Source organism: Pseudophryne corroboree, chromosome 5 (genome assembly GCF_028390025.1).
Source record: "Pseudophryne corroboree isolate aPseCor3 chromosome 5, aPseCor3.hap2, whole genome shotgun sequence".
Classification (NCBI taxonomy): domain Eukaryota; kingdom Metazoa; phylum Chordata; class Amphibia; order Anura; family Myobatrachidae; genus Pseudophryne; species Pseudophryne corroboree.
Genome location: NC_086448.1, coordinates 632,437,204 through 632,457,678, shown reverse-complemented (window position 1 = coordinate 632,457,678; position 20,475 = coordinate 632,437,204). Strand labels below are relative to the sequence as shown.

The 20,475-nt window shown below is 47.5% G+C and overlaps 1 protein-coding gene across 4 annotated transcripts in view; it reads right to left on the bottom strand.

The window, feature by feature from the left end:
* The window catches only part of RBBP8 (RB binding protein 8, endonuclease), a 313,130-nt gene that overhangs the window by 115,703 nt on the left and 176,952 nt on the right, over positions 1 to 20,475 (bottom strand). For all 4 annotated transcript variants that reach the window (XM_063923586.1, XM_063923585.1, XM_063923587.1 and 1 more), the window contains exons 5-7: positions 17,105 to 17,217; positions 10,528 to 10,603; positions 3,068 to 3,258 (exon numbers count right to left, since the gene is read on the bottom strand). In XM_063923586.1, coding sequence (XP_063779656.1) covers positions 3,068 to 3,258; positions 10,528 to 10,603; positions 17,105 to 17,217 — 380 coding nt within the window. The remainder of the gene's footprint in view (positions 1 to 3,067; positions 3,259 to 10,527; positions 10,604 to 17,104; positions 17,218 to 20,475) is intronic.

The following is a 20,475-nucleotide window of genomic DNA, read 5'->3' as shown; positions in this document are numbered from 1 at the left end:
TGTCGACCTAGAACATGTCGACCTAAAGACCCTGTCGACCTAGACACCCTGTCGACATAGTTACTGTCGACCAATAGTGGTCGACCTAGACATTGTCGACTTTCAGTCCGGATCCCGCCAGCACTACCTCCCTTTCCCTGGGAGCCGCTGGCAAGGCTGATTTGAGGTAACGGCGAGGGGGAGTCGCCTCGAACTCCAGCATGTATCCCTGAGATACCACTTGTAGAGCCCAGAGATCCACCTGTGAGCGAACCCACTGGTCGCTGAAGTTCCGGAGACGCGCCCCCACCGCACCTGGCTCCACCTGTGGAGCCCCAGGGTCATGCGGTGGACTTAGTGGAAGCAGAAGAGGATTTTTGTTCCTGGGAACTGGCCGTCTGGTGCAGCTTTTTCCCTCTACCCCTGCCTCTGGGCAGAAAGGATGCGCCTCTGACCCGCTTGCCTTTCTGAGGCCGAAAGGACTGTACTTGATAATACGGTGCTTTCTTAGGCTGTGAGGAAACCTGAGGTAAAAAAGTCGACTTCCCAGCTGTTGCTGTGGATACGAGGTCCGAGAGACCGGTTCCAAACAATTCCTCACCCTTATAAGGCAAAACCTCCATGTGCCTTTTAGAATCAGCATCACCTGTCCACTGCCGAGTCCATAATACTCTCCTGGCAGAAATGGACATTGCATTAATTCTAGATGCCAGCCGGCAAATGTCCCTCTGTGCATCCCTCATATACAAGACAACGTCCTTTATATGCTCTATGGTTAGCAAAATAGCATCCCTGTCGAGGGTATCAATGTTGTCTGACAGGGTATCAGACCATGCTGCTGCAACACTACACATCCATGCTGAAGCAATAGCAGGTCTCAGTATAGTACCTGAGTGTGTATATACAGACTTCAGGATAGCCTCCTGCTTTCTATCTGCAGGCTCCTTTAGGGCGGCCGTATCCTGAGACGGCAGTGCCACCCTTTTAGATAATCGTGTGAGCGCCTTGTCCACCCTAGGGGATGTCTCCCAGCGTAACCTATCCGTTGGCGGGAAAGGGTACGCCATCAGTAACCTCTTAGAAATCACTAGTTTCTTATCAGGGGAACACCACGCTTCTTCACACAAATCATTTAATTCATCAGATGGGGGAAAAGTCACTGGCTGCTTTTTCTCCCCAAACATAATACCCTTTTTTGTGGTAACCGGGTTAATGTCAGAAATGTGCAACACATTTTTCATTGCCGTAATCATGCATCGGATGGCCCTTGTGGACTGTACATTTGTCTCATCCTCGTCTACACTGGAGTCAGACTCCGTGTCGACATCTGTGTCTGCCATCTGAGCTAACGGGCGTTTTTGAGCCCCTGATGGCCTCTGAGACGCCTGGGCAGGCGCAGGCTGAGATGCCGGCTGTCCCAAGGCTGTTACGTCATCAAACCTTTTATGTAAGGAGTTGACACTGTCGGTTAATACCTTCCACATATCCATCCACTCCGGTGTCGGCCCCGTAGGGGGCGACATCACACTTATCGGCTCCTGCTCCGCCTCCACGTAGCCCTCCTCATCAAACATGTCGACACATCCGTACCGACACACCGCACACACACAGGAAATGCTCTGACTGAGGACAGGACCCCACAAAGTCCTTTGGGGAGACAGAGAGAGTATGCCAGCACACACCACAGCGCTATATAACACAGGGATTTTCACTATACTGAGTGATTTTTCCTAATAGCTGCTTATTAACACAAATTGCGCCTAAATTTATGTGCCCCCCCTCTCTTTTTTACCCTTGTCGTACTGGATACTGCAGGGGAGAGCCTGGGGAGCGTCCTTCCAGCAGAGCTGTGAAGGTAAATGGCGCTGGCTGTGCTGAGGAAGATAGCCCCGCCCCCTCAGCGGCGGGCTTCTCCCGCTTTTTATAATGTTAATGGCGGGGTTTTTTGCACATATACAGTGTTATACACTGTATTATGTGCTATTTGTGCCATAAAGGTAAACTAATTGCTGCCCAGTGCGCCCCCCCCCCCCAGCGCCCTGCACCCAACAGTGACCGGAGTGTGTGGTGTGCTATGGGAGCAATGGCGCACAGCTGCAGTGCTGTGCGCTACCTTAATGAAGACAAGAGTCTTCAGCCGCCGTTTTTCATCTTTATCTTCCGTCTTCTGGCTCTGCAAGGGGGACGGCGGCGCGGCTCCGGGAACGGACGATCGAGGTCGGGCCCTGTGTTCGATCCCTCTGGAGCTAATGGTGTCCAGTAGCCTTAGAAGCACAAGCTAGCTGCAAGCAGGTAGGTTTGCTTCTCTCCCCTCAGTCCCTCGTAGCAGTGAGTCTGTTGCCAGCAGATCTCACTGAAAATAAAAAACCTAACAAATACTTTCTTTTCTAGTGAGCTCAGGAGAGCCCACTAGGTGCATCCAGCTCTGGCCGGGCACAGATTCTAACTGTGGTCTGGAGGAGGGGCATAGAGGGAGGAGCCAGTGCACACCAGATATAGTACCTAATCTTTCTTTTAAGAGTGCCCAGTCTCCTGCGGAGCCCGTCTATTCCCCATGGTCCTTACGGAGTTCCCAGCATCCACTAGGACGTCAGAGAAATATATATATATATATATATATATATATATATATATAAATAAAACACGTGAAAAAAGGCGCCTCCTAGTGCAATATTGAGAATACAATGACCTCCACCAATATAAAAACACCCTAAAAGTGGGAGGTGTACCGTTATGGGTGGTCTTTAAAACCACCTTTATGCAAGTTTAACAATCCAATTTCTCCACGGTTCTGATAGTTATTTCCCGGATATTAAAAGGGGCATAGAGGGAGGAGCCATCCCACACTCTCAAACTCTTACAGTGCCAATGGCTCCTAGTGGACCCGTCTATACCCCATGGTACTAATGTGGACCCCAGCATCCTCTAGGACGCAGGAGATATAGCTTTAGGGTGTAATTGCAATTTAAGTATTGTCCTGTGTCAAGAGCACATTTCGTCACACCCAGTGTTACAGTGGTTATCTTTTGAAACCTTAAGTTAGGTTTGGCATCCTGGTCTATGAAGGGACAGAAAATATTACACTTACTGGCTGTACAATCAGAAGTCTGTGATTCATCTTGAAGGTGTTCTGTATATCGCACGTGCTTGTTAGCTCTTCTCCTGCGCATCCTGCTGACCACATTTACTGGCAAAGAACTGACTGGAGAATCAGGGATAACACCATCCTCATCACCACCTGGATCTGCTGCTACTTCTTCATGAGTCTCTTGTGTTGTGCTGCAAACAGAAATGTACAAACTATCCTTACTAATAGAGCATCAAGGGCATGTTATCTTTAAACATTTAATAAAAACATATTACAGTGCTGTGGGGTTAGCAGGGTGAAGTTTAGCTGAGTAGATAAAGGGGGGCCTAGGTTTCAGATACAACTTTGTGAGCTCAGGAGAGAACAGTCATGTCTGAGCTACTTCCTCAGCAAAGGTAAAATAAGAATTTACTTACCGATAATTCTATTTCTCGGAGTCCGTAGTGGATGCTGGGGTTCCTGAAAGGACCATGGGGAATAGCGGCTCCGCAGGAGACAGGGCACAAAAAGTAAAGCTTTAGGATCAGGTGGTGTGCACTGGCTCCTCCCCCTATGACCCTCCTCCAAGCCTCAGTTAGGATACTGTGCCCAGACGAGCGTACACAATAAGGAAGGATTTTGAATCCCGGGTAAGACTCATACCAGCCACACCAATCACACTGTACAACCTGTGTTCTGAACCCAGTTAACAGTATGATAACAGCGGAGCCTCTGAAAAGATGGCTCACAACAATAATAACCCGATTTTTGTAACTATGTACAAGTAATGCAGATAATCCGCACTTGGGATGGGCGCCCAGCATCCACTACGGACTCCGAGAAATAGAATTATCGGTAAGTAAATTCTTATTTTCTCTATCGTCCTAGTGGATGCTGGGGTTCCTGAAAGGACCATGGGGATTATACCAAAGCTCCCAAACGGGCGGGAGAGTGCGGATGACTCTGCAGCACCGAATGAGAGAACTCCAGGTCCTCCTTAGCCAGGGTATCAAATTTGTAGGATTTTACAAACGTGTTTGCCCCTGACTAAATAGCCGCTCGGCAAAGTTGTAAAACCGAGACCCCTCGGGCAGCCGCCCAAGATGAGCCCACCTTCCTTGTGGAATGGGCATTTACATATTTTGGCTGTGGCAGGCCTGCCACAGAATGTGCAAGCTGAATTGTATTACACATCCAACTAGCAATAGTCTGCTTAGAAGCAAGAGCACCCAGTTTGTTGGGTGCATACAGGATAACAGCAAGTCAGTTTTCCTGACTCCAGCCGTCCTGGAACCTATACTTTCAGGGCCCTGACAACATCCAGCAACTTGGAGTCCTCCAAGTCCCTAGTAGGCGCAAGGCACCACAATAAGCTGGTTCAGGTGAAACACTGACACCACCTTAGGGAGAGAACTGGGGACGAGTCCGCAGCTCTGCCCTGTCCGAATGGACAAACAGATATGGGCTTTTTTGAGAAAAAACCCACCAATTTGACACTCGCCTGGCCCAGGCCAGGGCCAAGAGCATGGTCACTTTTCATGTGAGATGCTTCAAATCCACAAATTTGACTGGTTTTAAACCAATGTGATTTGAGGAATCCCAGAACTACGTTGAGATCCCACAGTGCCACTGGAGGCACAAAAGGGGGTTGTATATGCAATACTCCCTTGACAAACTTCTGGACTTCAGGAACTGAAGCCAATTCTTTCTGGAAGAAAATCGACAGGGCCGAAATTTGAACCTTAATGGGCCCCAATTTGAGGCCCATCGACACTCCTGTTTGCAGGAAATGCAGGAATCGACCGAGTTGAAATTTCTTCGTGGGGCCTTCCTGGCCTCACACCACGCAACATATTTTCGCCACATGTGGTGATAATGTTGTGCGGTCACCTCCTTCCTGGCTTTGACCAGGGTAGGAATGACCTCTTCCGGAATGCCTTTTTCCCTTAGGATCCGGCGTTCCACCGCCATGCCGTCAAACGCAGCTGCGGTAAGTCTTGGAACAGACATGGTACTTGCTGAAGCAAGTCCCTTCTTAGCGGCAGAGGCCATAAGTCCTCTGTGAGCATCTCTTGAAGTTCCGGGTACCAAGTCCTTCTTGGCCAATCCGGAGCCATGAGTATAGTTCTTACTCCTCTACGTCTTATAATTCTCAGTATCTTAGGTATGAGAAGCAGAGGAGGGAACACATACACCGACTGGTACACCCACGGTGTTACCAGAACGTCCACAGCTATTGCCTGAGGGTCTCTTGACCTGGCGCAATACCTGTCCCGTTTTTTGTTCAGACGGGACGCCATCATGTCCACCTTTGGTATTTCCCAACGGTTCACCATCATGTGGAAAAACTTCCCGATGAAGTTTCCACTCTCCCGGGTGGAGGTCGTGCCTGCTGAGGAAGTCTGCTTCCCAGTTTCCACTCCCGGAATGAAACACTGCTGACAGTGCTATCACATGATTTTCCGCCCAGCGAAAAGTCCTTGCAGTTTTTGCCATTGCCCTCCTGCTTCTTGTGCCGCCCTGTCTGTTTACGTGGGCGACTGCCGTGATGTTTTTCCCACTGGATCAATACCGGCTGACCTTGAAGCAGAGGTCTTGCTAAGCTTAGAGCATTATAAATTTACCCTTAGCTCCAGTATATTTATGTGGAGAAAAGTCTCCAGACTTGATCACACTCCCTGGAAATTTTTTCCTTGTGTGACTGCTCCCCAGCCTCTCGTGCTGGCCTCCGTGGTCACCAGCATCCAATCCTGAATGCCGAATCTGCGGCCCTCTAGAAGATGAGCACTCTGTAACCACCACAGGAGAGACACCCTTGTCCTTGGATATAGGGTTATCCGCTGATGCATCTGAAGATGCGATCCGGACCATTTGTCCAGCAGATCCCACTGAAAAGTTCTTGCGTGAAATCTGCCGAATGGAATTGCTTCGTAGGAAGCCACCATTTTTACCAGGACCCTTGTGCAATGATGCACTGACACTTTTCCTGGTTTTAGGAGGTTCTTGACTAGCTCGGATAACTCCCTGGCTTTCTCATCCGGGAGAAACACCTTTTTCTGGACTGTGTCCAGAATCATCCCTAGGCACAGCAGACGTGTCGTCAGGATCAGCTGCGATTTTGGAATATTTAGAATCCATCCGTGCTGTTGTAGCAGTATCCGAGATAGTGCTACTCCGACCTCCAACTGTTCCCTGGACTTTGCCCTTATCAGGAGATCGTCCAAGTAAGGGGTTATTAAGACGCCTTTTCTTCGAAGAAGAATCATCATTTCGGCCATTACCTTGGTAAAGACCCGGGGTGCCGTGGACAATCCAAACGGCAGCGTCTGAAACTGACAGTTCTATACCACGAACCTGAGGTACCCTTAGTGAGAAGGGCAAATTTGGGACATGGAGGTAAGCATCCCTGATGTCCCGGGACACTATATAGTCCCCTTCTTCCTGGTTCGTTATCACTGCTCTGAGTGACTCCATCTTGATTTGAACCTTTGTAAGTGTTCAAATTTTTTTAGATTTAGAATAGGTCTCACCTAGCCTTCTGGCTTCAGTACCACAATATAGTGTGGAATAATACCCCTTTCCTTGTTGTAGGAGGGGTAATTTGATTATCACCTGCTGGGAATACAGCTTGTGAATTTTTTCCCATACTGCCTCCTTGTCGGAGGGATACCTTGGTAAAGCAGACTTCAGGAGCCTGCGAGGGGGAAACGTTTCGACATTCCAATCTGTACCCCTGGGATACTACTTGTAGGATCCAGGGGTCCTGTACGGTCCCAGCGTCATGCTGAGAGCTTGGCAGAAGCGGTGGAAGGCTTCTGTTCCTGGGAATGGGCTGCCTGCTGCAGTCTTCTTCCCTTTCCTCTATCCCTGGGCAAATATGACTCTTATAGGGACGAAAGGACTGAGGCTGAAAAGACGGTGTCTTTTTCTGCAGAGATGTGACTTAGGGTAAAAACGGTGGATTTTCCAGCAGTTGCCGTGGCCACCAGGTCCGATGGACCGACCCCAAATAACTCCTCTTCCTTTATACGGCAATACACCTTTGTGCCGTTTGGAATCTGCATCACCTGACCACTGTCGTGTCCATAAACATCTTCTGGCAGATATGGACATCGCACTTACTCTTGATGCCAGAGTGCAAATATCCCTCTGTGCATCTCGCATATATAGAAATGCATCCTTTAAATGCTCTATAGTCAATAAAATACTGTCCCTGTCAAGGGTATCAATATTTTTAGTCAGGGAATCCGACCAAGCCACCCCAGCTCTGCACATCCAGGCTGAGGCGATCGCTGGTCGCAGTATAACACCAGTATGTGTGTATATACTTTTATATGATATTTTCCAGCCTCCTGTCAGCTGGCTCCTTGAGGACGGCCCTATCTATAGACGGTACCGCCACTTGTTTTGATAAGCGTGTGAGCGCCTTATCCACCCTAAGGGGTGTTTCCCAACGCGCCCTAACTTCTGGCGGGAAAGGGTATACCGCCAATAATTTTCTATCGGGGGGAACCCACGCATCATCACACACTTCATTTAATTTATCTGATTCAGGAAAAACTACAGGTAGTTTTTTCACATCCCACATAATACCCTCTTTTGTGGTACTTGTAGTATCAGAAATATGTAACACCTCCTTCATTGCCCTTAACGTGTGGCCCTAATAAGGAATACGTTTGTTTATTCACCGTCGACACTGGATTCAGTGTCCGTGTCTGTGTCTGTGTCGACCGACTAAGGTAAACGGGCGTTTTAAAACCCCTGACGGTGTTTTTGAGACGTCTGGACCGGTACTAATTGTTTGTCGGCCGTCTCATGTCGTCAACCGACCTTGCAGCGTGTTGACATTATCACGTAATTCCCTAAATAAGCCATCCATTCCGGTGTCGACTCCCTAGAGAGTGACATCACCATTACAGGCAATTGCTCCGCCTCCTCACCAACATCGTCCTCATACATGTCGACACACACGTACCGACACACAGCACACACACAGGGAATGCTCTGATAGAGGACAGGACCCACTAGCCCTTTGGAGAGACAGAGGGAGAGTTTGCCAGCACACACCAAAAAACGCTATAATTATATAGGGACAACCTTATATAAGTGTTTTCCCTTATAGCATCTTTTTATATATTTCTAACGCCAAATTAGTGCCCCCCCTCTCTGTTTTAACCCTGTTTCTGTAGTGCAGTGCAGGGCCTGGGAGCCTTCCCTCCAGCCTTTCTGTGAGGGAAAATGGCGCTGTGTGCTGAGGAGATAGGCCCCGCCCCTTTTTCGGCGGGCTCGTCTCCCGCTCTTCAACGGATTCTGGCAGGGGTTAAATATCTCCATATAGCCCCCGGAGGCTATATGTGAGGTATTTTTTGCCAAAAAATAGGTTTACATTGCCTCCCAGGGCGCCCCCCTCCCAGCGCCCTGCACCCTCAGTGACTGCCGTGTGAAGTGTGCTGAGAGCAATGGCGCACAGCTGCAGTGCTGTGCGCTACCTTAAGAAGACTGAGGAGTCTTCTGCCGCCGATTCTGGACCTTCTTCTCTTTTCAGCATCTGCAAGGGGGCCGGCGGCGAGGCTCCGGTGACCATCCAGGCTGTACCTGTGATCGTCCCTCTGGAGCTAATGTCCAGTAGCCAAAGAAGCCAATCCATCCTGCACGCAGGTGAGTTCACTTCTTCTCCCCTAAGTCCCTCGTTGCAGTGATCCTGTTGCCAGCAGGACTCACTGTAAAATAAAAAACCTAAGCTAAACTTTTCTAAGCAGCTCTTTAGGAGAGCCACCTAGATTGCACCCTTCTCGGCCGGGCACAAAAATCTAACTGAGGCTTGGAGGAGGGTCATAGGGGGAGGAGCCAGTGCACACCACCTGATCCTAAAGCTTTACTTTTTGTGCCCTGTCTCCTGCGGAGCCGCTATTCCCCATGGTCCTTTCAGGAACCCCAGCATCCACTAGGACGATAGAGAAATTACAATTTTGGCCATAGACTTAAATGCCACACATACTGTATACCCTATACCACACAATATAATCTAGTGTAAGACTTCAAATACAACATCACAAAACATATTAGGGATAATGTACAGACACATGCAGAATGCTCTCAGATTCAGCCCTTCTGTTGTATCGTAGCATCCCAGTCTCATACTGTTGTAATGTACAAAAGTGTAAATAAAAAAATAAAAAAAGGACAACACACAATATTTTTTTAAAGTTTCGATCAAGGGGACACATTAAATTCAATGCAATGGATATGATCTGCCATTCCGGAACGGCACAACTCATCAGCCAGCATTGCAAGTTTTCCCCCTGCACACGAAGAGATGCAAAGAAAAACTTGCCATGCCAACACTAACAAAAGTGGGCGGTGTTCTATCAAGCAGAATTGAATTCTCCCTAAAACTGGGTATACACTGAGCGATACATTGGCCGTTCAACTGAATGCCTGACATATCACCAGTCTGTCTGTGGGTGTGAACCCCAAATATGTATGTGAACATCATCATTCACAGACATATTGCATCAGCCTTGCAGCACAGCCGATAGCCAATATACCTACAGATAGATAATATATATATATATATATATCTATCTATTTGGCTGTGTGTATGGGCTGGCGGTACACTTGCTGCAAGGATCACAGGTGACCGACATCTCAACTGGGTGGGCACATTTAAATGCCTGCTCAGTTATGATGTCAGGCATGACACATCGGAGAGACAATTGGTAACTGTGTATGCACTTCATCATATAGGTTGGCCGACCTATCCGACGTGTACCCAGCATAAGGTATCAAAACACTAAAAGCAATCAAAACGAGAAAAATATATAAAAACATACAGATACAACAAACGTCTTGGTGGGGCATAAATACCAGCATGAGATGCCAAGTGAAAATGAGAATAATGTGATGTATTTGTACTTTGAATCTGATTTTGTGCTGTATTTGTTTTATATTGTTGGGCTTTTAGGGTGTTTAAAATAAATAAAATTCAGACAATAATCCAGCATAAACATACAGATCCAGATGTGGCAGAGCATGCTGGGATGTGTAGTCTTACAGCAGTTGGAGGGCTGCATGTTAAATACCCCTGCTGTACACTATGAAAGCAAGATGAAAGCACTGGTCACAGCTTTTGTATGACTGATACTTGCTTCACTTAAATACTGTACCGTGGTTATGTATTGTGTGTGGTTTAATGATTTGTTCTGATGCTTAAATCTATGATATTCCCTTTCCTGAGAATAAGGTAATATTACCACTTTATAATTTTAAGATTAAAGGATCTCTCAGGAAATTCACAGTATGGTGGTCCAGATTGTTATTTATACAGGGCCCACCAACATTCTAAAAAGGCAGATGAAATAACAATAGAAGCTTCTGTAAAGCCGTTTCTGTAGCTGTAGCAGTAATTGCAGTTTGCTGGACTTGTGGCTGCAGAAAGAAAGGGCTCAGCGTGTACTCTGGCAACTTAACACTAAACTCACTCTTTTGCCTTCTGCATGTGCTCGACTTGCTTTGAAAGCCTTTTGTTTTCATCCTGCAGTGTGTTCCTCTCATCCACTGTGGCAAGACAAGAATACACATCACACAGAGTCTTGTGGGAAACAAAGAAAGCTGTTCATTTTAGTGTAGGCATGCAAAACATCCTTAATTCAGGTAAACCGCTACTGTCATGTGGGACAAAGTTCTGTGGAGTTTGGGGAATGATTCTGGCTCGCGTTGCATGGATACAAGTTTCTTCCATGCCAGTATGAACGTTGCATGGAAGAAATAGCAAACTGCGTATGACTAGATGTGATTAAATCATTCTTCTGTGAAAATAAGAATTTACTTACCGATAATTCTATTTCTCATAGTCCGTAGTGGATGCTGGGGACTCCGTAAGGACCATGGGGATAGCGGCTCCGCAGGAGACTGGGCACATCTAAAGAAAGCTTTAGGACTATCTGGTGTGCACTGGCTCCTCCCCCTATGACCCTCCTCCAAGCCTCAGTTAGGATACTGTGCCCGGACGAACGTACACAATAAGGAAGGATTTTGAATCCCGGGTAAGACTCATACCAGCCACACCAATCACACCGTATAACCTGTGATCTGAACCCAGTTAACAGCATGATAACAGAGGAGCCTCTGAAAGATGGCTCACAACAATAATAACCCGATTTTTGTAACAATAACTATGTACAAGTATTGCAGACAATCCGCACTTGGGATGGGCGCCCAGCATCCACTACGGACTATGAGAAATAGAATTATCGGTAAGTAAATTCTTATTTTCTCTAACGTCCTAAGTGGATGCTGGGGACTCCGTAAGGACCATGGGGATTATACCAAAGCTCCCAAACGGGCGGGAGAGTGCGGATGACTCTGCAGCACCAAATGAGAGAACTCCAGGTCCTCCTCAGCCAGGATATCAATTTTGTAGAATTTTACAAACGTATTTGCTCCTGACCAAGTAGCTGCTCGGCAAAGTTGTAAAGCCGAGACCCCTCGGGCAGCCGCCCAAGATGAGCCCACCTTCCTTGTGGAGTGGGCATTTACAGATTTTTGGCTGTGGCAGGCCTGCCACAGAATGTGCAAGCTGAATTGTACTACAAATCCAACGAGCAATAGTCTGCTTAGAAGCAGGAGCACCCAGCTTGTTGGGTGCACACAGGATAAACAGAGAGTCAGATTTCCTGACTCCAGCCGTCCTGGAAACATATATTTTCAGGGCACTGACAACGTCTAGCAACTTGGAGGCCTCCAAGTCACTAGTAGCCGCAGGCACCACCAATAGGTTGGTTCAGGTGAGACGCTGAAACCACCTTGGGGAGAAACTGAGGACGAGTCCTCAATTCCGCCCTGTCCGAATGGAAAATCAGATAAGGGCTTTTTCAGGATAAAGCCGCCAATTCTGACACGCGCCTGGCCCAGGCCAGGGCCAACAGCATGACCACTTTCCATGTGAGATATTTTAACTCCACAGATTTAAGTGGTTCAAACCAATGTGACTTTTGGAACCCAAAACTACATTGAGATCCCAAAGTGCCACTGGAGGCACAAAAGGAGGCTGTATATGCAGTACCCCTTTTACAAACGTCTGAACTTCAGGGACTGAAGCTAGTTCTTTTTGGAAGAAAATTGACAGGGCCGAAATTTGAACCTTAATGGACCCCAATTTCAGGCCCATAGACACTCCTGTTTGCAGGAAATGTAGGAATCGACCCAGTTGAATTTCCTCCTTCGGGCCTTACTGGCCTCGCACCACGCAACATATTTTCGCCAATTGCGGTGATAATGTTTTTGCGGTTACATCCTTCCTGGCTTTGATCAGGATAGGGATGACTTCATCCGGAATGCCTTTTTTCCTTCAGGATCCGGCGTTCAACCGCCATGCCGTCAAACGCAGCCGCGGTAAGTCTTGGAACAGACAGGGTCCTTGCTGGAGCAGGTCCCTTCTTAGAGGTAGAGGCCACGGATCCTCCGTGAGCATCTCTTGAAGTTCCGGTTACCAAGTCCTTCTTGGCCAATCCGGAACCACGAATATAGTGCTTACTCCTCTCCATCTTATCAATCTCAGTACCTTGGGTATGAGAGGCAGAGGAGGGAACACATACCCTGACTGGTACACCCACGGTGTTACCAGAGCGTCTACAGCTTATTGCCTGAGGGTCCCTGGACCTGGCGCAATACCTGTCGAGTTTTTAATCATGTGGAAGACTTCTGGGTGAAGTCCCCACTCTCCCGGGTGGAGGTCGTGCTGAGGAAGTCTGCTTCCCAGTTGTCCACTCCCGGAATGAATACTGCTGACAGTGCTATCACATGATTTTCCGCCCAGCGAAGAATCCTTGCAGCTTCTGCCATTGCCCTCCTGCTTCTTGTGCCACCCTGTCTGTTTACGTGGGTGACTGCCGTGATGTTGTCCGACTGGATCAACACCGGCTGACCTTGAAGCAGAGGTCTTGCTAAGCTTAGAGCATTGTAAATGTCCCTTAGCTTCAGGATATTTATGTGAAGTGATGTCTCCAGGCTTGACCATAAGCCCTGGATATTCCTTCCCTGTGTGACTGCTCCCCAGCCTCGCAGGCTGGCATCAGTGGTCACCAGGACCCAGTCCTGAATGCCTAATCTGCGGCCCTCTAGAAGATGAGCACTCTGCAACCACCACAGGAGGGACACCCTTGTCCTTGGTGACAGGGTTATCCGCTGATGCATCTGAAGATGCGATCCGGACCATTTGTCCAGCAGGTCCCACTGGAAAGTTCTTGCGTGGAATCTGCCGAATGGGATTGCTTCGTAGGAAGCCACCATTTTACCCAGAACCCTTGTGCATTGATGCACTGAGACTTGGCTCGGTTTTAGGAGGTTCCTGACTAGCTCGGATAACTCCCTGGCTTTCTCCTCCGGGAGAAACACCTTTTTCTGGACTGTGTCCAGGATCATCCCTAGGAACAGAAGACACGTCGTCAGAACCAGGTGCGATTTTGGAATATTGAGAATCCAATCGTGCTGCCGCAACACTACCTGAGATAGTGCTACACCGACCTCCAACTGTTCCCTGGATCTTACCCTTATCAGGGAATTGTCCAAGGAAGGGATAACTAAAATTCACTTCCTTCGAAGGAATATCATCATTTCGGCCATTACCTTGGTAAAGACCCGGGGTGCCGTGTACCATCCATACGGCAGCGTCTGAACTGATAGTGACAGTTCTGTACCATAAACCTGAGGTACCCTTGGTGAGAAGGGTAAATTTTGACATGAAGGTAAGCATCCTTGATGTCCCGAGACATCATGTAGTCCCCTTCTTCCAGGTTCGCAATCACTGCTCTGAGTGACTCAATCTTGAATTTGAACCTCTGTACGTAAGTGTTCAAAGATTTTAGATTTAGAATCGGTCTCACCGAGCCGTCCGGCTTCGGTACCACAACAGTGTGGAATAATACCCCGTTCCCTGTTGCAGGAGGGGTATCTTGATTATCACCTGCTGGGAATACAGCTTGTGAATGGCTTCCAAAACTGTCTCCCTGTCAGAAGGAGACATCGGTAAAGCCGACTTTAGGAAACGGCGAGGGGGAGACGTCTCGAATTCTAATTTGTACCCCTGAGATATCACCTGAAGGATCCAGGGGTCTACTTGCGAGTGAGCCCACTGCGCGCTGAAATTCATTGAGACGGGCCCCCCACCGTGCCTGATTCTGCTTGTAAAGCCCCAGCGTATACTGAGGGCTTGGCAGAGGCGGGAGAGGGTTTCTGTTCCTGGGAACTGGCTGATTTCTGCAGCCTTTTTCCTCTCCCTCTGTCACGGGGCAGAAATGAGGAACCTTTTGCCCGCTTGTCCACGAAAAGACTGCGCCTGATAATACGGCGTCTTCTCATGTTGAGAGGCGACCTGGGGTACAAACGTGGAATTCCCAGCTGTTGCCGTGGCCACCAGGTCTGAAAGAACCGACCCCAAATAACTCCTCCCTTAATAAAGCAATACTTCCAAATGCCGTTTGGAATACGCATCACCTGACCACTGACGTGTCCATAACCCTCTACTGGTAGAAATGGACAACGCATCCAGGCTGAGGCGATTGCTGGTCGCAGTATAACACCAGTATGTGTGTAAATACCTTTTAGAATACCCTCCTGCTTTCTATCAGCAGGATCCTTAAGGGCGGCCATCTCAGGCGAAGGTAGAGCCCTTACAAGCGTGTGAGCGCTTTATCCCCCCTAGGGGGTGTTTCCCAACGCACCCTAACCTCTGGCGGGAAAGGATATAATGCCAATAACATTTTAGAAATTATCCGTTGTTATCGGGGGAAACCCACGCATCATCACACACCTCATTTAATTTCTCAGATTCAGGAAAACTACAGGTAGTTTTTCCTCACCGAACATAATACCCCTTTTTTGGTGGTACTCGTATTATCAGAAATGTGTAAAACATTTTTCATTGCCTCAATCATGTAACGTGTGGCCCTACTGGAAGTCACATTCGTCTCTTCACCGTCGACACTGGAGTCAGTATCCGTGTCGGCGTCTATATCTGCCATCTGAGGTAACGGGCGCTTTAGAGCCCCTGACGGCCTATGAGACGTCTGGACAGGCACAAGCTGAGTAGCCGGCTGTCTCATGTCAACCACTGTCTTTTATACAGAGCTGACACTGTCACGTAATTCCTTCCAACAGTTCATCCACTCAGGTGTCGACCCCCTAGGGGGTGACATCACTATTACAGGCAATCTGCTCCGTCTCCACATCATTTTTCTCCTCATACATGTCGACACAAAAGTACCGACATACAGCACACACACAGGGAATGCTCTGATAGAGGACAGGACCCCACTAGCCCTTTGGGGAGACAGAGGGAGAGTTTGCCAGCACACACCAGAGCGCTATATATATATATATATATATATATACAGGGATAACCTTATATAAGTGTTTTTCCCCTTATAGCTGCTATATAGTTAATACTGCGCCTAATTAGTGCCCCCCTCTCTTTTTTTAACCCTTTCTGTAGTGTAGTGACTGCAGGGGAGAGACAGGGAGCTTCCCTCCAACGGAGCTGTGAGGGAAAATGGCGCCAGTGTGCTGAGGAGATAGGCTCCGCCCCTTTTTTGCGGACTTTTCTCCTGCTTTTTTATGGATTCTGGCAGGGGTTAAATGCATCCATATAGCCCAGGAGCTATATGTGATGCATTTTTTTGCCATCCAAGGTGTTTTTATTGCGTCTCAGGGCGCCCCCCCCAGCGCCCTGCACCCTCAGTGACCGAAGTGTGCTGAGAGCAATGGCGCACAGCTGCAGTGCTGTGCGCTACCTTGTTGAAGACAGGACGTCTTCTGCCGCCGATTTTCCGGACCTCTTCTGCCTTCTGGCTCTGTAAGGGGGCCGGCGGCGCGGCTCTGGGACCCATCCAAGCTGGGCCTGTGATCGTCCCTCTGGAGCTAATGTCCAGTAGCCTAAGAAGCCCAATCCACTCTGCACGCAGGTGAGTTCGCTTCTTCTCCCCTTAGTCCCTCGATGCAGTGAGCCTGTTGCCAGCAGGTCTCACTGAAAATAAAAAACCTAATCTAAAACTTTCACTAAGAAGCTCAGGAGAGCCCCTAGTGTGCACCCTTCTCGTTCGGGCACAGAGATCTAACTTGGGCTTGGAGGAGGGTCATAGGGGGAGGAGCCAGTGCACACCAGATAGTCCTAAAGCTTTCTTTAGATGTGCCCAGTCTCCTGCGGAGCCACTATCCCCATGGTCCTTACGGAGTCCCCAGCATCCACTTAGGACGTTAGAGAAATGGGTGTTTTGGGACAGGAATTGGGCGGCGATAGTGTGATCACACGGAACGGTTGATTTGTGAAGTATCATGTGTGTGTAGAGCTTGATTTCTATGCTATTCCGAGTCGTACATACGGAGAATGGAAGCCTGTTTCAGACAGATCTCCTGCACCTAGCAAGTGGCTTGTGCAATGTGTACTAATTATCGCAGATGCGGATGGGACGACAGTGGGCAGAGCGCCTTCCTGCTTGAAGCCACATGGAAACTCGCATTACCATAAGTTAGTCAATTTGGCTTCTGCAACTACCTGCAGATACAGCCACTGCATCAGACTCATATTCAGTATTCACTGGCCAATTTAAGACTACAGTACCACAAACCGTAACATTTCAGAAGCATGTTCCTCTGTTTTTATCCTATGGCTCTGCAATACAGAACTGGGAAATCAATTGTGTGCGAGTAGTATGGCTAAACAAGCTCTTGATTGTGGGTGGAGAGAGGAACAAACATTTTCCCGGGATTAGCACGTTAGTAAAGTTTTGGAATATCAGATTCTAGTGCATAAAACGGTTGCAATATTGTGCTCAGTTGTTATACGGCTGCAGTCACGAGACGTGTGTTACTATTAATACTAAAACACAAACACACAGCAGACATGGAGCGATGATGCAAGGCACAGGACCATTTTACCATCCATAAGTGAAACGTTTAGGCAGATCTGTTACTCTGCATTATCCCAATGATCACGCGTGCATTACTTTTAGGCAGGCAAGAGATTGTGCCAAGTGATCTACAGAACATGGAAAAAATTCTCACTAAGCTCGGTGATGAGTTTCAGGTTCTGCTGTCGGATATTTTCAAATTCCTGTTGTTTCTTCCTCATGTGCTCCTCTGTCACTGCACAGCGGTCACACAGTCCTGCCCGTAGCCTGGTTAAAATAAGCGCACAGACATTTACAATATTTTCCAATATTAGTACAGTCATTTACTGATGCCATTGTGCCCATTATATGAACTATAAAGTGCTAAAGCAATGTAAGAAAACACGATTTGGGTTTTTACAATATGTACTTATTAGGTTTTTGTTTTGCATACCCCATAAATTGTTCATGTACCGCTGAGATGCCAAGGGTATTGTTTATACCCATTCTATTGTTTGTTTTATTTTAAAATAGACAAATAAACATTGTTTAAAAAAAAAAAAAAGCCAAACAAGATTTGGGGGGGGGACACTGGAAAACCATGGGGTATAAGCTGGTGTTGTGTAGTCTGTGCACTAAAAATTTTATGACAGCTCAGGATCCTCATCCCCTATACTATGCCCCCTTGCCAGGGACGGCAGTTTACACTAGCAAAAAAGCCTAAAAAAGACAGAGGGGAGATGAAGAGGAGGAAAGATCCAGGCAAGCAAACACATCCACACCTGAGGATTAGCTGACACGGTGCTGCGCAACCCGAACAACTCCCAAGCAAAGCTGGGAGCTAACGGGAGGTCATCCAATGTCCCCCCATGGCATCAGAGAAATAGATTTATCAGGAAAGAACCAAAATCTTGTTTTCTATCTCAGCCATGGGGGACACTGGAAAACCATGGGGATGTCCCAAAGCTGTCCTCTAAGGATGGGAATACCCTTCACCAGAAATTAGCGTCCTTGGAGGCGAAGGTGTCAAAGAGGAAGAACTTAATAAAAGTATGTGCCGATGATCAAGAAACAGCACTGCAAAGCTGCTTAATCGAAGCCCCATGCAGAATTTCCGTGAGGCCCCGACCATCCAGATACTGGGGCCGGAAGGTTAGCTAAAGAGTAAGCCTGACAGATGACTTCCAGAATCCATTGTGCAATGATCTGTTTGGAAATGAGCCAACGCCGTTTGATAACAGAATATAAGGCAAACAAAGAGTCCATGCTACGAAAATCTTTAGACCTATCCATGTAAATACGGAAAGCCAGTCCAAGAACAGAGGATTCTGAGAGACCCTCTTACACAAAAAAAAAAAAAAAAAAAAAAAGACGGAACCATAATCTCCTGATTTACATGAAACCACCTTAAAAAAAAAAAAAAAAAAAAGACAGAGATGGTCTGTGTGAAAAATCAGGAACGGAGATCTATGAGACAAGGAGTTCAACTACGAGACTCGACAGGCAGAAGAAATTGCCAAAAGGAAAACGGAATGTGAAGTACCCCTGAAAAAAGTCCCTATTGCAGGAAGAGGTGCTAAGCATCTCTGGAAATAAACGGAAGGAGCAGAAACGACAAAGAACCAAATACAACCCTGTCTGCAAAAAACACAAAATCCTAGAAATATGGAAAGCTGCTTGGTCTAACTTTGGCAGTGCACACCAGGAGTTAACCTTCCAGACATGGTGATAAGTGTCGCATGCCATGCTCTGCATGGCCAATCTGGACCAAATACGATGACTGTCCTGCCCTTCTGTTTTAACTTGCAAATGACCCAAGGAAGGAAAGACATTGGAGGATAAAGGAAAATTAGCAGAAGATCTAGAAAACCATCAGCACAGTAACAGTTTTTGGTTAAAAAAAAGATGCCATCATGTCTATAGCGGGGCGTGCCCAATGGTCCACGAGCTGCTGGTTAGGCAACCATTACTGGGACGCCCACCATTCATCAAAGGAGTCCCATTGGTAAAGTAACTTCCCTGGTGGTCTAGTGAGGATTGGAGAACCGGGCCCTCTATGGCCCTCCCTTCTGTGACCCCCACACTGAGTGAAGAACATGCTGTTTTAAGAAATGGTTTCCCACTATATGGGAAGCCACTTATCTGACTCCCTGACGTTCAGACTGCTGCCGCGGCTCTCCGCTTGCTTATTAGGCTCCGTGGGTAGAGTGTCAGTGTCCGGGGGCTTACCACGAATCCGGGGCTGCCGATTCCGTGGCTGGTAGGCGGCGGAGATGGGCTGCTGCAGCAAGTCCGCTCGTGGCGACTGCCAGGGCAGAGGTCTGAGTCTGCTAAAGTGTCGCTGCTGGCGTGTCAGCGGTGCTGGAGGCCAACATACTGGAGACCAAATCCTGAGCCAATAGCAACGGCTCTACACTGTGTCCAGCCAATCCAGGGAGGTCTCTCCTGTTAAAAGGGGGCTGGTTCATAGTAAGGGTGCCAGTGCTTCAGGTTACTACTCTGTAGTAGGTGCTTCAGCCCTGTGCTCCCAGGTTACTCCGGTGCCTAGGTTTTCTCTCTGGTTCAGTTCTGCCTTGTTAATTAGCTGCAGCAGTACCGCTGTCTCTAACCTGCCATCACAGCACACCAGAGCTCTGTGATGGAAATGGGCGGCAGGTGTGATCGTTGTTAAGAAGCAGCTCCGCCGTTGGTCCCAACACTAAAAATAAAATAAAAAACACAGCGGCAGAAGCATCAGAAAAATGTGCCCAGCACCTAAGGGCACTGAAACTGCCCTGGAAAGAAGGTGGGGTATTTTGGGAGGAGAAGCCTGAGCTGTCTCAAAATTAACTTTTTAGCCAGACTCCTCTAGCACCAGTTGTACCCCTTGGTTTTCCTGTGTCACCCATGGCTGAAAGAGAAATACGGTTAGAAACATCATTGAAGTAACAGACAATTACTCATACTGCATGCTGCCATATTTCTGTGAAAGTCTGTAACACATACATAAATTAAAGCCAGTGCCTATATAAAGCCACTGTATCAACATGTTTCTCTGCCTAAAATGATACATTCTTTTTAAACAAGAGTAATCTTTTTGTCCAACTGTATCTGTGTCTGTTATTGTTCCGTGCTCTGTTTGATGTACCCTGGCCTATGGGCCTTATTCTGCTTGTGTATCCATTTCTCCCTCTTTTTGTCTTGTACTCCATTGTTTTTTTGTTGTGAAAATGTCATTAAAATTCAATATTGAATAAAGAAAAAATGTACTGAAGATGATATTGCTTAAATGGGGATCAAATATAAGAAGTCCACACAATTTTAATTGCTCGTAATAAGGGAAAAACCTTAGAAGTGTGATTACCATAACTTCACCTACTATTTCAGCAATTACCAATTTGTTTGTGCGTCTTCTAGTAGTGGACATAACACCTGCTCCTAAAGGCCCATATACACTCGAAGATATTGTTCGCTTATTTTTGGCTTTAGGAGCGATATCGTTCACAGTATAGTCCAGTGTGTATACGATGAGTGATACGCGCCCTCGCCCATCGTCACCTAGGGTTT